This window comes from Malus domestica, chromosome 02, assembly GCF_042453785.1.
Source record: "Malus domestica chromosome 02, GDT2T_hap1".
Lineage (NCBI taxonomy): Eukaryota > Viridiplantae > Streptophyta > Magnoliopsida > Rosales > Rosaceae > Malus > Malus domestica.
This window is the reverse complement of record NC_091662.1, coordinates 33,073,404-33,091,050: the sequence shown is the minus strand read 5'-3', so window position 1 is coordinate 33,091,050 and position 17,647 is coordinate 33,073,404. Positions and strand designations below refer to the sequence as shown.

The window sequence follows — 17,647 nt, the reverse complement described above, 5'->3', positions numbered from 1 at the left end:
TCAAGCTGTAGAAGCATCTTGTCCCTCTGATCCTCACTCTCCCCAATTTCATCCCAAATTATGTGAAATTTTCAAAATCCAAAGTTCCAATTAAACCCTCCTCCTCCTCCTCCGGCGAGAATACCAAAATTCACCTGGAAAACAAAAAGAAACGAAAACCAGATAGAGAGAGAGAAATGGAGCCTGCAATTTGCGGAGGAGAGAAGCGCAGGTGGTACGAGAGGGAGAGAGGTACGACGGCTTCACGGTCATCGCGAGTGACGAAATGTTAGGATTGACGCGGCGTCTTTTTGAAGATCTGAGTAGTAGCAGACTAGCAGTAACTGATATTGGAGGAGAAAGGGGACGAACAAAACCCCAGAGAGAGAGAGAGGGAGAGAAATGTGGTGGCGTTACGATTGCGACACCGTTTTTCCGGGTTTGTTTGACGAATTAGAATTGGAACCTGGAAGATCCCTAGAGATCGATAGAGATATGGTTAACTGTGAGTTATGAATGCGAGAGGGGAGAGGGATATGTATTTTTCCAAAAATTGGCGCCAAGAACAGTGCCCTTTGTTTCCGGTTTGTTTTTTTATTTTTCTCTTAACTTTTTCTTTTTTTTTTGGGGCCTCCATCAGTGAAATGGATCGGCCGGGCCCGGACCATGAGAGAAAAGGCCCAATGAAAAGAATATGACTTTCACAACTCAAACAAATTACATTACAGTGTTGTTATTAGCACTCTAAAAATGTTGTTTTACATTTTTTCATATACGAATTTTCTCGTGATTTTTTCAGTTTCGGAACCAATGATGACCTTTATGAGGTTTCAATGACACAATTCCCATAAAATAAAACTTAATGAGTCAATTGTTTAGGGTTGCAATTATGGAATTCTTCTTTAGCAACATGCGCTTCAAACCGAATATTTCACAATTTCCCTGCACTTGCAAAAGGAGTGCAAAAGGAGTGCAAAAGGGTAAATCGAGTGTGACAAGATCTTGTTCATCCCGACGCTAACTTTTTGTTTCCATATCGAAACAAGGGCTTGTTAAGCGATCAGCGTAAAGTGTGTTATATTTTATTGTACCAGTTAGTTACCGCACGCTGCTCGCATTATATGTTTCAGGTTTTAACCTAAACCTGTACAACAACTCTATACTCCAAAGTAATCAACATGTTAGTTGAATTGAAGCACCGTGCTTGTACGTATTAGACAAGAGACCTTGAGACCTTACTCCACCGGCATTGTCCTCTTGTCTTGGAGGTTCCTTTGAAGTTACCACATATGGCATCACAAACGCAACTTGATCTTGATGTTGCATGAAAGGTTTTGCTATCAATCTTCTTGTTGGTTTAGTTTCAGAGGCCGAGTTACTGAACACGGCTCAGCTCCTCACAACTGCTTAATTGTAAATCATAAACTGACATATACACTCAAATTGTAATTTGTGTAGTAAACTCAGAGCGATACGTTTAGATACTTCTTTGCTGGGTTAGGCCTTTCGCGTGTTACGCCGGAACACTCATCGCCGATGTTGCTATACTTGTGGCTGGGGACGCTATTTGGCCAGCCAGATATCGGAGTATCGTTAATTTGGTCCGTCTTTAAAGAAAAAACTTGTGCGAATGAACATAGACAAACAAGAAAAGGTCCAAACGCATCCCCATTCCTCTAGCCGGAGGGTTTTAGCCAGCAAAGTACCTAATGAACATAGCCAAACACTTAACAAGTTTGCCGTTTTACTCTGGCCAAAACTCTCCGCCACTAGCAAGGAGTATACGCCAACGATATGATAGAGGACCGAGAAGAAATTCTGTGAAACATCTAAATGTGCCCTTTCCGACACGTAAAATTGAGAAATATGTCAATCTCCGAGCAGATATTGAATAATCTACTTTCATTATTTGACAAATGACCTACGTTACAATACTATGAGGAGTGAGCATTACAACATAATCAAAATAAACCAGAGGTGAAAAGCACAAGACTGGTATAATGTTTCATATGGCAGTGGGTGCTTCCTTTTCCTTCTCAGCCCCGCTTCCATTGTCAGAAAATCTTTGCTCTGAGGGCAAGTTCTTTCTCGATTTCTTGCTCCCTTCGACTTTCCATTGATCCCAGACTCGTGTTCTTGGTGGAGGTGTGAAATCTCCAACGGGCGCAACTAAGCCTGGCTTTCCATCATCGATAACAAAATCAATCAACCCGTAATCCTTAGCTTCCCAAGGATTCATGAAATTATCACGGTCTGTGTCCTCTTCAATCTGCACCAACAAAATAAACTTAAAAAAGGGGGATGAGACCGTCACAGAATATTTACTATGGAGAGATCTTATCTGATGCCTGACCTGCTCTAAAGGCTTCCCTGTGATTCTTGAAAATATTTTGTTCAATTTAATCTTGTGGTACACCATTTCTCTGATTCGAATACCCATTTCCGTTGCCTGAACTCACATGCAAAAGGGTAAAATAATGAAATGCCGATAAATGTATCAGCCTTGAAAACAAAAAACAAAATCTTAACAGCATATTCAAACAATACGTATGTGTCCTCCATGATACAGGTAATGCATGCATCATATGTTAAATACCAAAAGTTTAACCATCGTTGTAAAAATAAAATAAATCTAAACAAGAACTTGCCAAGTACATAATCTAAGAACTTGCCAAGTACATAATCTAAGAGCATATCTGCATTGTTCTACCTTCCTGTACATAAGTTAGAACTTAAAAAGAACATCAAATTTTCAAACCAAAATAGAACGTAGATTCTTACAAAAAAATCAAATTGATGAAATAATGTTCTGAAAGAAGATGCTTACTACCATAGACCATACTTCAAACCAGAGACTATCAGGCTGGGGTGAGCTAATACAAACTTAAAGAACAATGGTCGTCTATAACTTTGCAAGAACAACATATGATAATATATACCATGCCTCAAACCCGAGACAATCAGGCTTGGGGAAACTAAGTTTGTAAATGCATCTTCAGCAACTAATGGTCAGCTACAACTTCGTAATAAAAACACTAGATAACATCATCTACATGCAGTGGAATCAAGGATAAAGATATTGGTATCCATGAAAAGCCAGATTTATAATCATATTGAAAACATTATGGAAAACAAACAGTACTTAAAAACATGGACATCAACAGCAATAAGCAGAAAACAAGCACTTACTTTTCCTCCTGCAGTTCCAAGGGGTTGATGGATCATCACTCTTGCATTGGGCATGCAGAATCTCTTTCCCTTAGAGCCTGCAGCAAGGAGAAAGGCCCCCATAGAAGCAGCAAGCCCCAGGCAAACAGTTGAAACATCTGCCTTGCACAATTTCATTGCATCATATATTCCCATTCCTACAAGATGGGGCAGGTTGGTAAGAACATAAAAGAAGAAAAATGTGGAGAACTTTAAAAAGAAAAAGAATACTCAATCCAACACACGTCGCATCACAATAACAAGGGAGGGTGGTGAGGCTAAGCTGGAGAACAGCTACTTTGCTTCCCAAAAGCAGAAATAGATAGAAACTTTTTCAATTATTTTATTTGTTTTCAGCAAAACTCATTCAATCTTTTCATTGACACTAGCCTACTCAGCCCTCTGTCCTCTTTCCTTTCCACAAAAAATTCCCGTTCTCTATCTCATTCAAATTTCAATACGCATTACGCATAACAACGGATAAACTGTTGGACTTTCAGATAAAAGAACCATGTGGACTCAAAACAAAACCCCACGTCAAACATATATCACTCTAATTTTGTTCGATGTTACATAAGGGACCCAAACGTCAAACCATACATATCTTCTTTGTTCCACACAGTAATCAACTTAGAATCTCCCTCCTCATTCAGTATCACTTGTTAGTTTCTTGTGTTGTTGTTTCCTTTTTAAGTCATTGTTGCTTGTCTAATTCCCCTAGCTAATCGTTTTTGTCCCTTACACTAAAATCGTCTTCACATTGGTTTTTATAAGAACATAGAATATGCCTTTGGGGAGCAGACTCACTCTATCCCCAAGCTAATCATCTTTGTATTTCTTCTTGTTTACTATCATCTTTTTATAACTTTATAAACAAAATTTAGTCTATTCCCAACCAAACCTTTTGCTCGCTACACCTTGCTCACCTACATAAATCTTTTTTACTATGTACTTCAGGCAACTATAGATTTCCAAAACCTGTCATGTAGTGGTTTTAACTGGGAAGAATTGGACTAAAAGTTCAAAATATATCGATTCCATTGCACAAACTATCCACCATCCGTGGTAGGTGCTATTGAAGTGTTTTTGTAGAAACTAAAGACTATGTATGATATATATCCTTGAGGTTACTCAAAATGAGTATTTAAAACGATATAAAAGATATCATAGCTTCTATACAATACTGACTCGGAGAATTAAAAAAATTAAAAAATCAAGAAAAAAAAATTTGATGCAAATCCTAGTTATAAAGTGTGTGCTGGTTTAATCTCTCTCCCAATATCCCAAAGTTGGTACTGGTTAAATCGTTTTGCATAATCAATGACCATGCGCACACACCCTTGAGCTTCCTCAATTAAATTAGACAAAAAGCTTATGAAATATGCAATAGCTTGGATTCAATACATAATTAGAAATTGACAGATTTTATAAATAAACAACACTAGTGACTGGTCTGTTCATACCCTACTTTTAATTATCAAGTTGTTGTTATTGTTACATGTCAATAGAAATCAATGGTGTATTGTTTTAACAACGCTCTCATATCCAAAGTAGAAGAAAATAAAATTAATAAAAAGAAATGGACAATCAGATCAAAAAGTCAAAACTTATCTTCACAAGGCACACAAAATATATTTATAATAAAATTATGCAAACAATATTTTTTTGGTAATGACTTTTTCATATAAGCCATAGACATTGCTTATACTCCAAAGGCACCATATATGGCAGAAAACTTAGGAGAAAACAGTTGAAACACTTTTCTAGTATGGAAAAAACTCAAAATATTTTTTCAAGTAGGATGGGAAAAAGAAATCTAAACACTTTTTCTTGTAGAAAACTCTAAAATCAAAGGAACATAATGCAATTACTTTATGTCTGCATTCTGAAAGTTTAGTGATTCCATAGGCATTAAAGATTATCAACAATGACACAGATAGCTATCTCTACTTCTCAACTCTCTTTCATTTTTTTTTTCTCTTCAATTTTTTATGAGGAGAGCAGCTTTGATCAAATAAAAGAGATAAGATACAACACATGGGACAAGGTATCACCTAAAAGAGCAAACATCTAACTTACATCTAAAACAGAAACCCAACACAAAAAATTAATTGCCAACATTGTACTACAAGATAACAGCACCACAACCAAAGAATAGAACGAAAAGATCAATCCAGAAACTCATGGAATTGAATGATCCACCTCCTCCCCATTACACCTTCAAATATTTCTATTTCTCTCCAACCAAACCACCAAAAAGTTTCCTTACACAGCACGCTCTCTAGCACCAAACCCTTTTAGACCTCCGGGAAACATTAATTTTCTTATAACAGAGCATCACAAGAGGCTAGAATTGCCCAACTAAAATCAGCCTGATCCACAAAGAATAAGCAACTGGAGAATGGAGTAGCAAAGAGTTAAGCATCTGCATGATTTCTGCACATCAGACAAAGAGCAATTGCCCAAGCTACAATCTTTATCTTAGGTGTCATATTAACCTTTCAAATTGTTTGAGAGGGTCATTCTGAAAAGTTAACACAAGAAGTATATCGACACAACTTCCTGAATAATCTTTTTCTTAGGGATATTCAACGTCTTGGCAGTTTTTCTTCCAGTGCTCTCCTTTTAACATTTCCTCATCCATTATGTTGCAAAAATAAGGTAGTAAATGCATGCAATCCTTTGTGCTTTGTTACCAAAGCCTGGCGTTATGATATGCTGTTGTCATTTACTACTTAACTTGCATGCCAATGCTTCAAGTTATGCTACAATTGACAATTGAAAATCGATTTACCTACTTATGTAATAACAATATGTAGTTTTTTGTATGTCTTGTTATCTCCAATACCAGGGATATATTAGAATCAAAAGCAATGAAAGAAGAGAGGTGCCAGGATCAAACATGCCGAATATATTTAAACCATACCAGCAGTAACAGAACCACCGGGTGAATTGATAAACAATTTAATGTCCTTTTTGGGGTCCTCAGCATCTAGAAATAGAAGTTGGCTTATGATCAAATCCGCGGTCATGTCATCTACCTGCCCACGGGCGGAAAATGAAGAGAGAGTTAAATAAAGCAACAATTCCTCTTCATAAGTTAGTAAACACAAACAAACACACAGTAATCCCCTAAAATTTCTAACTCCTAACTTTCAAGTTTCAACAAACAGAAAAATGTGCAAATTTACATACAAGTTCAGTCTTCTAGTAAATAAGAAATACAAACACACACAGTAATCCCATCAAATTTTTAACTTTTAACTTTCAAAAAACAGTAAAGAGTGCAAATTTCACAAGTAGCAGCAAAACCCATGTCGAAAAATTAGATACTGATGCAAGAAAACCAAAATTGAGAGAGAGAGAGAGAGGGAAAACCTGAGAACCCAGAAAGATGATTCTCTGACGGAGAAGCATGTTGGTGGTATCGAGTTCTTCGAATCTGGGCAGCCTTGGAGCCGAAGTAGTAGCTGACGGAAAATCCCAGTTGCTCGACAAGGTTAGTCTTGGGGGAGACGAGCTTTTCATGGCCTTAATTACACAGACGCCACTGCTTCTCCGACGGCAACTGGTAATACCACTGCAGCTGCTGCTGCTGCTGTTGAGGGCAGTGCCCCTCACAATCGGTGAAATGGGCACTTGGGTTTGTGAAGAACACGGCGGCCTTGAAGCTGTGGCTGCGTACGTCATCATCTCTCCTGTGAGTGTGCTTTCTCTCTCTTCTTTGTTTCTGAACTTTTTTTTCCTTTATCTCTGTTTTTTCCTGGGAAAATTGGGATGGAAGGAAAAATGAAAGAGCTTTTTCGACCAAGAGTACTACCGCCAAATCGGCCTTTTTGTGCCCAAATGAGCTTGGGCTCGGCAGGGTTTTTTGGGCCGTGGATTAGCCCCGGCTGGTAATTAAGTTTTAAGTTTTGATTAAGTTTTAATTTAATTTTGCAAAACTTAAAGTCAAATAATTCTTTTTAGAGTAAGGCCCGGTTGGTAATCTACTTTTTCTTTTCAACACAAGCTGCTTAAAGTTTTGTCACTTAAAATTTCGTCCATTGAAAACAACTCAATTTGGGATTGCACTAACACTGCAAAAGTTGAAGGGTATATTTATTTATTTGTCATCTGAAACTATCTTTTACCATCTGAAGCTAGATTTCTTACTTTATCATTTGAAACTATCAAAAATCGAGTCAGTTCGCTCTATTGGTTAATTATACCTATAGACGTTAAATGAAAAGGTAGTGTAGGCATTTCATATCATACTGGTAGAGATGAGTCATTATTATTAACGAGGTATGAAATTGTCAGACTTACAAGTTACAACTCTAAAATTGTTAAATTTATTTTAGTGTGGACATAAATGAGGTCAAATCGCTTAATTTTGACAGTTTTTAAAGATAAAGTGAGGTTAAAAACGAAATCAATTTTTTTTTACCCAAAATGAGTGTGACCTATTTGTGGCTCAATTGTTGACTAACACGTATTTATAAACTTACCTTTTATTAACTTTACTGTCATAAACTTAAGGGTGACTTTGGATACGGTCCCTATTTATCAACGTTCTTTGATTGAAACCTTGTTTATTTTTAATTTTTTATTGAAGTCTATAAAATTAATATAATAATGCATTTCTATGTAGGTTATTATAATTTTAAATTAAAATTTGATATTTGCAGTTACTTATATTAATGGGCCTCTAAATAAAATACAGGATTTGTGTGGAATTGAAAATATTAAAATAAAGGGATACTTTGGATGCGGTCCTTAATCCTTAACATTCTTTAATTAAAACCTTAATAATATTCAAAGTTTGATCAAAGTTCCTTGGCTTTGTACACCTCATTTTATTACTATTAATATATAAATTTTTATAGTTTTGACATTAATTGTTTGATATTTTATGAGATTTATAATCTTATAAATTTAAAATTCATCATTATAATACTATTAGAAACGGTTACAATAAAAAAAATTCAAACATTTTGATTTAATAAATGGATGAAAACTATGTAAAAATGAGAAATAATAAATGGCAAAAGAATGTATCCATAGTGTTAAAAAAATTGGTACATTTTACAAAACAATAGGTACATTTCACATATAACAAAGTGGTACATTAATAAAGAAGAATGGGTACATTATAAAACTAAAAAGAAAATATTACAAATGAATTTTTAGGGTACATATAAAAGATTAAAAAATTATGAGTACAAATGAATTTTTAAAAAGTATAACTAAAAAGAAAATACTACAAATTTTGAAAATGTTGCAAATTAAAAGTGGGTACAAACTAAAAATATAAATATATGTTACAAAGTTTAGGCATAAAACATAAATATACCATGTAATTTTTCTATCATTGATTAAATATACAATGTCATGTGACGGTATAAAATGGGTACAAACACAAATATAACTTTAAAAAATTGGGTGCAAGAAGAAACTAATATATGGGTACAAATTAAAAATGAAAAGAAAATTGGTACAAATTAAAAAATATTTGCAAATTAAAAATAGGTACAAACTAAAAATAAAAATATATGATAAAACATTTAACCATAAATATAAATATACTAATTGTAACATTTTTAACACTAAATGAATATATTTAAAATTAAAAATATTTTATTATTCAAATAATTAATGATGTTATTAATACCCAAGGATCTTGATCAAAAAATTGAAAATGAATAGGATTTTAATCAATGAAGTAACAAAAAGAAGGATGTGAACCTAATTTTCCCTAAAATAAATTATACTTATATAAAAAAGTAGAATTCATCTTAATGACATGATTTGTCATTAAGATAAATTATATTGAAATAAAACCCATGATTTTTCATTACTTATATTAATGACATTTTACATACAAAAAATTGGTAATTTTTATACGGTACATTTTACATACTAAAAGTTGGTACATCTTATACAAAAATGGTGGTACGTTTTATATGAAAAAATTGGTACATTATATATAAAAAATAAACAATGTATACATTTCAGATTAAAATAAAAAGGTTTTACATTAAAAATCAGATACATTTTACATAAAAGAATGGCACTTACAAAAACAAAAATTGGTACATTTTACAATACACAAAGTGGTACATTTTAAAGACAAATGGGTACATTATTAATAACTCATTGGTACAAATAAAAGGTTAAAAAATGAGTACAAATAAAAGTTTAAAAAATGAGCACAAATAAAAATTTAAAAAATATGAACACAAAAAGAATTTAATATATGCGCATAAATTAAAATTGAAAAAAAAATTAGTACGATTTAAATAAAGAATTACAAATTAAAATAGGTACAAATCAAAAATAAAAATATATAATACAAAATTACAGTCATATATATATAAAGGATAAAAACCTAATTTTGCTTATATTTATTATATATCAAACCGTAATTAAGATTACAGGACTGCCAAATTCATTTTGAAGGCAGAAAATTGTCTGTCTTACATAGAGCAAATCAATAAACAAGCAAAGTTGAAACCAATCACGTCTCGTCTCCAAGATTAAAACTCTACAATCATGTCAGTCATATTCGTTGGTTCAAATTCAAATGCCCAATTTTCTCATTAAAAAATGAGAGAAAAATACACCTGCACAAACGTGGCACATGCACCACCATTCGCACTTCCAAACAACCAAACAACCAAACAAAACGACACGCGCACACTGAAAGCAAAAGGTCAGACATATCGGCAACTCCAAAAGTCCAACTCCCCAACTTCCAACCCTGTATTTCTTGATACTTTATACTTGTATCGATTACGTTCGCACCATTTCTGTTGATCCAGCCCGGTTTCCTCTCTTCTGCTATGAGAAAATGACCTCCTCTTCTTCTTCTTCCTCCTGCGGATCAAACACCCTCTTTACACTTCTCTTCCATTTCTCGAGATCCGGAGCTTGCGATTCCGACGAAAGTTGCTGCCGAGTTCTTCTCAGAGACTTGGCCGCCAGAGAATTCAATGCCTTCCTTTGGGTTTCCCTCATCGCCGTCACCGCTCTCTTGCTCGCAAGGGTTTTTAAGCTGCTCTGCTTGTGGGTCAAGGCCAGGTCCATCCCCGGCCCGCCGTGCCCTTCCTTCTACGGCCACCACAAGCTCCTTTCCCGCGAAAATTTTACCGGTCTCTATCTGTAATGCATTTTTTTGTTATTGGAATTTTTCTGGTTATGTATAGTAGATTAGCTTTGCTGTTGGGTTCGGCTCAACTTCTGCGTTTGGTTGCTGGGATGTTAATGGAAGTGAAAGTTTTGCTTATTGTTCCTGTTTCTGTGCTTTCATCAAAATTGAAGTTAGGTTCCAGGAGTATAAGCAAACAAGGTTTTTGGGTTTTCTCAAAAGTATTGAAATTGAAGTAAAGCAGTAGTAATATGTGTAAAAAGGGTTTCTGTGTTTTCATCAAAATATAAAATTGAAGTGGAATTCCGGGAACATAAGCAAACAAGGTTTTTGGGTTTTCTAAAAAGTTTTGAAATTGAAGTAGAACAGTAGTAATATGTGTAAAAAAGGTTTCTGGGTTTTCATCAAAATTGAAATTGATGTAGGACACTAGGTATATAAGTTGAAATTTTGAAATTTATGTTGAACACTAGGAATATAAGTTGAAGGAAGGAGAATCGATACAAATTTCGTTGATTTGTTGAGTTTTCCTATGTTCCCGCAAACATGAAGAGGTTGAGGAGTAGAAAATACATCTATTTTTTGGTGACTATGAATTTGTGATTTGGATGATAGAGTGAACAATGTAACTGATTACTCTTTTCGTTTGGCGTTGATCAGATGTTCTATCGGGTTTGCACAAGAAATACGGGTCTGTTGTGAAGTTATGGTTGGGTCCTACTGAGCTATTAGTGTCAATAAAGGATCCAATTCTGATCAAAGAGATGCTACTAAAGGCTGCTGATAAATTGCCTTTGACTGGAAGGGCATTCCATTTGGCCTTTGGAAAGTCGAGCCTCTTTGCTTCTTCTTTTGAGATGGTATGAGCTCCATTTTATGGCTTCTCTTTCTCTGCTTTCTTTACTTTTTGTATTTGTGATGCTTAGAAGCTTACTATGTTGTACCGGTGTTTTGTGTCTGCATTGAGATTGCAAAACATTGATGCCAGAAGAGAAAAAAGCCTGTGTTTCTGTTTCTGCACGTAGGTGCTATTACTCGGTGGCATTTTATTGACGGAATGTTAAAGGGAAGGAAAAGAAAGCAGTAAAATGACTGCCTTATCAATTATCATCAGCTTATATGCTGGTCTTACTTGAAACACTTGGGAAAGGACAAAGGGAAGGAAAAGAAAGAAATAAACGAATTTATGGATGTAACAGAACGATTAGTTTGTTGATCTAACCGCTGGTTCTCCTACAGTTTAACTGTAAAATATCAGTCTTCCTCTAGCATACTAAAAGGATTTTAAAATTAGATATGTTACTGCCTTGTAGAAAGCACGATTTTTTTTTCCTAATGTAGTCCCAATTCCTGAACATTGATTGGTCTATGCATGTTACATATGGAATCAAACGAGAAGTTTAATATCTTCCAAACATAAATTTATTATCAATATTTGTTTATCATGTATGATCTTTTGTCAAAGACTGAATGAAAAACTTCACAACTTTTCTTGTGTGATTATTCCCAATTTCATTTGGCAACATTCATTGCTGTTTCCTGAATGATATTCTCATTTGCAGGTGCAAAAGAGACGGGAAGCATTATTCACAGAATTAAGTGGAAAAATTCTTGAGAGTGAAAATGTGATTCGTAGAAAGGCTGTGGATTCTATCTTGGCGAGGATACAAACTTTTATGGCGAAAGCCAGTGTTGACAGTAAAATGGTTTCTCAACGTATGGCTTTTACCATGCTAGGAGCCACACTCTTTGGAGATGCATTTTTAGCTTGGTCTAACGCAACTATCTATGAGGAGATCCTTATGAAGATAGCTAAGGATGCTCGTCTTTGGGCTTCTTATAATGTTACTCCTGTTTGGAAGCGTGGATTTTGGAAGTACCAGTCTCTGTGCACAAAGCTGAAATGCTTAACGCAAGATATTATTCGACAGTGCAAAATAAACTGCATGCTATTTGGTCAGGATCATAGTCACCGTAGTGAAACAGAAAACTGGGGAAAGGAGTTTGCATCTGATGGACCATCTTGCTCTGAAGTTGTAATAGTAAATGACCTAATCTTTCCGGAACTTAATGGCCATCTTAATCCTAGGGAAGAAGAACCATGTAGGAATCTTATGGGCATTATGTTTCATGGATGCCTTACCACAGCTGGTTTGATTAATAATATTTTGGTGAGCCTTGTTACACATCCACAGATACAAGATAAGGTAATCTGCTCTTCTGTCTTCTTTTTGCCTCTCTCTCCGTTGCTCCGTCCGTCTCTGTCTGTGTCCTTTCTAGTTAATGTTTCTGCATGAAATTATCCTGTGAAAACTGACATTTGATCTAGTTGACAAGGCACCTCTTTATGTTCTCTTTCTTGGCTCATTGTGCTTCATGTCTTCATTTTATGATTTTTCTGTCTCCTTTTTTGAAGTCCCTCAACACACCCCCCACCGAAAAAATTAAAGCTTCCCCATATTAGAGACTGCTCTCGCTAATGATAATAATAGTGATAGTTCATTATAATTTGTTGAGTTATAATGATAATTTATTATTCTTATTACAATTCTATTCGTTAGATGGTCGATAGGTTTCATGTGTTATTACATATTCATCTTAAGCAGTATCAGTTTGAGTGACTATATAAGACAATCACTACTTATAATTGTAGGAATGAAAACTCACAATGATATATCGACCAATGTTTTGAAAATTAAACTGATTGGCATGTCCAAACTGAGTCAAATATAGAGGTTGTGGTGGGACAACCGGCAATTTATATGGTACTTTTTTGTTAAATGGTCACTTGGGCTGCAGAACTGAGAATAGATTACTTTATTTTTATGAAAAGCCTATCCAACACTACTAACCTATGTATTGATATTAGGGTGCTGATCACCCATGCCATGTGACATCACGTATCTGTGACATTGTGCAGGCAATCAGAATTCTTGACATATATCATAACTTAGCTAGGGTAGTTGTCTTTCATAGTGGCACAGGGAAATTCATGGCTAGTCTGGTTGTAACTTTGGAGACCCCTATAAGTAAACATGTTAGAAAATCTACTGGGTTTTTGTGATTATAAGGAGACGTGAAAGGAATGATATCCAAAACACATTGCACTTGTGTGATCTGATTGAGTCTTATAATACCTCTTTTGGTTGCTGTTTATAATATTGATGATTGTGCTTTTGTGTGCATCACAAGCATTAACTTGTTATTGTCCTAAATTTCTTTATTTATGTTTCCAAAGATCTACTCGGAGATAACTATGGCACGAAATAGTTCATTGGAAGAAGGCCAACTGGATATTCATAAGATGGTTTTATTACTGGCAACTGTTTACGAATCTGCTCGTCTTGTGCCACCTGGATCTTTGATACAGAGATGTTCTCTCAAACATGGTAAAACTTCTAATCTGTTTCTTAGAAGCTTAATTTTCTGTATCGAGATATCACTCACTCTACATCTCTGCTTTTGTGTGTTGTGTGTGAATTCCGTTCAGATAATGCTCCTTGAGATTCTTACTTATCTTTAGTTGCAGCATACACAATTGTGGTGCTAAGTTCAACATCATTTACCCCCTCTCCCCTCTTCCATGATGGTTGTGATTTCATTTTTTACTAGAATAGGCGTTTAAATTGATTTTCTTTCTTTTCTCTTTGAAGACTTGAATCTTAAAGGTGGTGCAACCATACCTGCTGGAGCAGGGGTGGTTATACCCGTACAGCTGGTACAGATGGATGATTACAACTGGGGAAGTGATGCTGGTGATTTTAATCCATATCGCTTTTTAGCGAAGTCTAGAGAGGGATCTGATATATTGCTGAATAAATCATTCTCAGGTTTCATTCCTACCCATTCCCATGATGTGTATATAGTTTTCAAGTTCGCTTCAGTACATTTTCAGTTATACCAGTATTAACCAATCATACTTTGCCTTTCCCATTTTCTTTGCGAATGCAGCAGCAATATATGGCTTTTACCTTATTACATCATTTACCCTTTCCAATCTTTTATGCTATTTTGTTACACAACTCGCTGATTTTATATTCAATGAATATTCTTGTATAGAACCTGCTTTTTCACGCGAATTTAAAGTTAGTTTGGATATGAATTGACACTTCACTGTCCTAAACTGCATGATAGGGAGTTTACTCTGTACAATATGTTAATAACCGTAGAGAGAATTTTTTTTGATATAAGCATCCTTAATAACCCTAGGCAGTTTAATCTGTATAGAATTAGAACCTGCTTTTTTCATGCGAATTTAGAGTTAGTTTGGATATGAATTGACACATTCACGATCCTAAACTGCATGATGGGGGAGTTTAATCTGTATAATATGTTAATAGCCGTAGAGAGAAATTTGTTTAATATAGCATCACACATCAAGATTTACATGCTGTGTGTGTGACAAAACTTGGTTCTTAATTGTTCTCAGGGCCTGCTGAAAAAATTGTGCATACTGGAGAGAGCTCCTTTGTTTTGAATGATCCAGATAAAAATCCAGCGTTCGTGTCCTTTGGCTCTGGCATTCGTGCCTGCATTGGCCAGAAATTTGTAATTGAAGGAGTTGCAACATTATTCGCTTCATTGCTTGAACACTATGAGGTATGTACTGTTTATTTTTAACTCTCTGTCTGTTTCTCTTTAACTTACTTTATAAGCAATTTTTGTTTTAAAACTTGCTGCGGAAAGAAATTTACTTTCAATGTTAAACTTGGGATAATGAACTTAGATTTGAATGTGTTAAGTCCCTGTATCTTTACACTAGTTTTGAATTCCCGACGTCCAATGACAACTATATTTAAAATTGTGATACAGAGGTGAGCTCACAGATGGGCTCTTGGGGGCTTGAATCACATTTTTCGGTTAAAAGTAAATAATTTATTCAATAAAAATGTTAATAAGTTCAATTTAAATTGTGATATTCTTCTCATAGTTACCGATTTTCTTACATTGAGTTTTTACTTAATTTTTTCGTAATTTTTGACCTGGAATATTTCTGTCAACAGAGATGTTGAATACCTTTTTTTTGTCAGCAACCATTTAAGATTTTCCAAGAAAATAATTTTCATCTCTTGTATCTTGCCTTCATGCACTTTCATTAGTAACTTGATACTGAACATTGACCTCACCACTATACTGTTTTATGGGACTGATGTGCCCATGTGGGACGGAGGGTTTTATAATCGGTGTTTCTTTGGTATTGAGTATCATTCCGAATTGTCAGATCGTTTTCAATTGGTTCCCGCACAAATTATAAGGTTGTGTCTTACGTGGCAAACAAAAAGCACTTGCATGCTTAAACCGGACGCGAAACAACTTTCGTCCTAGAAGAGAAGGAATTGTGGACGAAAGAAGGAATTCTGATGTTAGCTTGTGAAACCATTTTTCATCTATTTCTCAATTTTTTTTCTCTTACTAACCTACTTTTCACACTCTATACATAGATTTTTGCAAGGATGTGCACACGACGTAAACATTTTGGGGTTCATATCTCGTTTATATGTTTGTCTTAGATGTATACTTTAGTAACAACTGCGTAGTTTTTGCCATTGCCATATATTTTGTCTAATGTTGTTTAATTGTTAATATATTACAGATAAAGCTCCATCAAGAAGCCGAGGATAACCCGAAACCAAGCAACTTTGCGTTCCAGCTTCTTTCTAGTTCACAGATAGTATTTGTAAAAAGGGACAGCTGAAAGAACGAGGGAGCAGAAGGTCTGTTGTGGATATTTGCTGCTTCTTCACATGATTCTGCATTCCCAGGTCACTAATAGGAAGACTTCTCCTGTCTAACTTTTCCCCACCCCGGGTTTTGATGACGGGATCTCTTTTCCGCTCGTTAGCTATTAAATCGGAGGATGTTACGCGAGTAAGTTTTGTGGCTCGTGTTTTTTTCCTCCATCTTTATGATAGCACAAGCGCTTGTTTTATGGACGTGCCAGTTTTTAAAATGTTTTCTATAAGTACTCTGGGACTACCGTTGTAGCAGAGCCTTATCGTTTCCCCCGTCGTTGGATCTGCAGCTTCATCTTATATGTTGAACTTTTTTCTCTCCCGAAACCGAAAGGCCTAAAAAGGGAGTTCAAGTTGTGTTTTCAAGTAGCTGGGAGAGAATCCCAGTAAATTGTATACATGTATGTTGTACTGTTCAATAGAAGTTTTATAGGTACAAATGGCCTTCCCCTGCATTATATGGTATCCCGGGTCACTGTTCGCCGGTTATTCTTCCATTTCCGTTGCTATGTTCCCGGCTTTAGCGTTGTTTGTGAGTGCGTCCTCCTTCCCTGGACTCGCCTCCATGACGAAAGGTACCAATTTTTCATATTCCGATCATCGGAGAAGTCGCATACAATTTGGTGCTAAATTTCATCTCTCTCCTCCAAAGTAGAAATTGTATTGTCTTGGGTTCACACAAATAGTTCGCAAGCGTTCGTTCTACTGTACATCAATGCAGGTATCCATTGCGGTTTAAGCGACATGGATTCACCCGTTAAATTCCCTCCAAAGCTGAAAACGATTTCCCAACTCTTGAATTTTTAAGGTCATCTCTAATGGCAGGGTTTAAAGGTTTAAAAGTAAAAAAAATAGCTTGATCTGTTAAAAACCTCATATTTAGCCGAAAGGTATCAAGCTAGCTAAATGTAACTCGTGTATTAGTCTATTTTTAAGATTCAACACTTCAATTGCAATATTATTTCAATTCAACGCTTAAATTTGAAAATATTCAATTTTAATTTAATTAAATTAATCAATAATTTAAAGTATAAAATTGCTGAGCGAGCTATGTTTGAAGATGGCCTTAGCTCCTAGACGCTGCATGGCTCACCCTCTTTGCCCACAAATACTATCATCAAAACAGTCTGTCTTGTACAGAACAATTCTCACTCGCTCGTCATGTCATAAGTTTTGGACAGGTACGGTCAGACCCATCTGTCTTTCTTGCACCCTCCTCCAAGCATCCGTTCCCAACAAAGTCACTTCCCCTTTGCAAAGTGCCCACCAGGTGTTTGGTGAGGACAATGATTCTCTCCAGATTCTATTTATGGGATTAATCAATCTTGTCTGTTTATTGTATATTATGCGATCATTTTTCGTTAGTTAATATTTATATTTGATTTAAAATTTAAAATTTAAAATAATTTATAATTATACGATGTACGATAAAGAACGCGATTGATTGATCTTCCGGATTCCGACAAAGATAACCCGAACAAGATCTTTGTCTGTTTGGTGAAATGCCCGATAGAAATCTGGTTCTGTTGGACCTGGTTTCTCTCCTAGTTCCCATACACGCACATTCCCTTTTATTTGTACGGTCATGATTAAGCCACGT

The 17,647-nt window shown here is 35.4% G+C and overlaps 2 protein-coding genes and 1 long non-coding RNA gene across 3 annotated transcripts; 1 reads left to right on the top strand and 2 right to left on the bottom strand.

The window, feature by feature from the left end:
• Positions 1–1,795: 1,795 nt before the first annotated feature.
• LOC103409607 (ATP-dependent Clp protease proteolytic subunit 3, chloroplastic) lies at positions 1,796–7,040 on the bottom strand. Its single transcript, XM_008348419.4, has 5 exons — positions 6,565–7,040; positions 6,113–6,227; positions 3,169–3,344; positions 2,333–2,428; positions 1,796–2,248 (listed from the first exon to the last, which is right to left on the bottom strand). Exons 1-5 carry the CDS (start codon positions 6,877–6,879, stop codon positions 1,985–1,987), a joined length of 966 nt encoding a protein of 321 aa, XP_008346641.2. The 5' UTR covers positions 6,880–7,040; the 3' UTR covers positions 1,796–1,984.
• On the bottom strand, positions 5,276–6,116 carry LOC139193944 (uncharacterized). The gene is made up of 2 exons (XR_011578526.1): positions 5,741–6,116; positions 5,276–5,684 (listed from the first exon to the last, which is right to left on the bottom strand). It is a non-coding gene; the product is annotated as an uncharacterized lncRNA (long non-coding RNA).
• A 2,841-nt stretch (positions 7,041–9,881) lies between the features above and the next one.
• LOC103418545 (uncharacterized) lies at positions 9,882–16,502 on the top strand. Its single transcript, XM_029095551.2, has 7 exons — positions 9,882–10,319; positions 10,976–11,175; positions 11,878–12,522; positions 13,554–13,704; positions 13,969–14,145; positions 14,745–14,914; positions 15,909–16,502. Exons 1-7 carry the CDS (start codon positions 10,019–10,021, stop codon positions 16,008–16,010), a joined length of 1,746 nt encoding a protein of 581 aa, XP_028951384.1. The 5' UTR covers positions 9,882–10,018; the 3' UTR covers positions 16,011–16,502.
• The last annotated feature ends 1,145 nt before the right edge of the window (positions 16,503–17,647 follow it).

Excerpts from the sequence above, each read along its gene's own strand:
- LOC103418545 (XM_029095551.2), top strand. The coding sequence starts at position 10,019 with ATGACCTCCTCTTCTTCTTCTTCCTCCTGCGGATCAAACACCCTCTTT. Across the intron at positions 10,320-10,975 it reads TTCCCGCGAAAATTTTACCG|ATGTTCTATCGGGTTTGCAC; the intron begins GTCTCTATCTGT and ends GGCGTTGATCAG. Across the intron at positions 14,915-15,908 it reads CATTGCTTGAACACTATGAG|ATAAAGCTCCATCAAGAAGC; the intron begins GTATGTACTGTT and ends AATATATTACAG.
- LOC103409607 (XM_008348419.4), bottom strand. The coding sequence starts at position 6,879 with ATGATGACGTACGCAGCCACAGCTTCAAGGCCGCCGTGTTCTTCACAA. Across the intron at positions 6,228-6,564 it reads TCATCTTTCTGGGTTCTCAG|GTAGATGACATGACCGCGGA; the intron begins GTTTTCCCTCTC and ends GCCCGTGGGCAG. Across the intron at positions 3,345-6,112 it reads CGGTGGTTCTGTTACTGCTG|GAATGGGAATATATGATGCA; the intron begins GTATGGTTTAAA and ends CCCATCTTGTAG.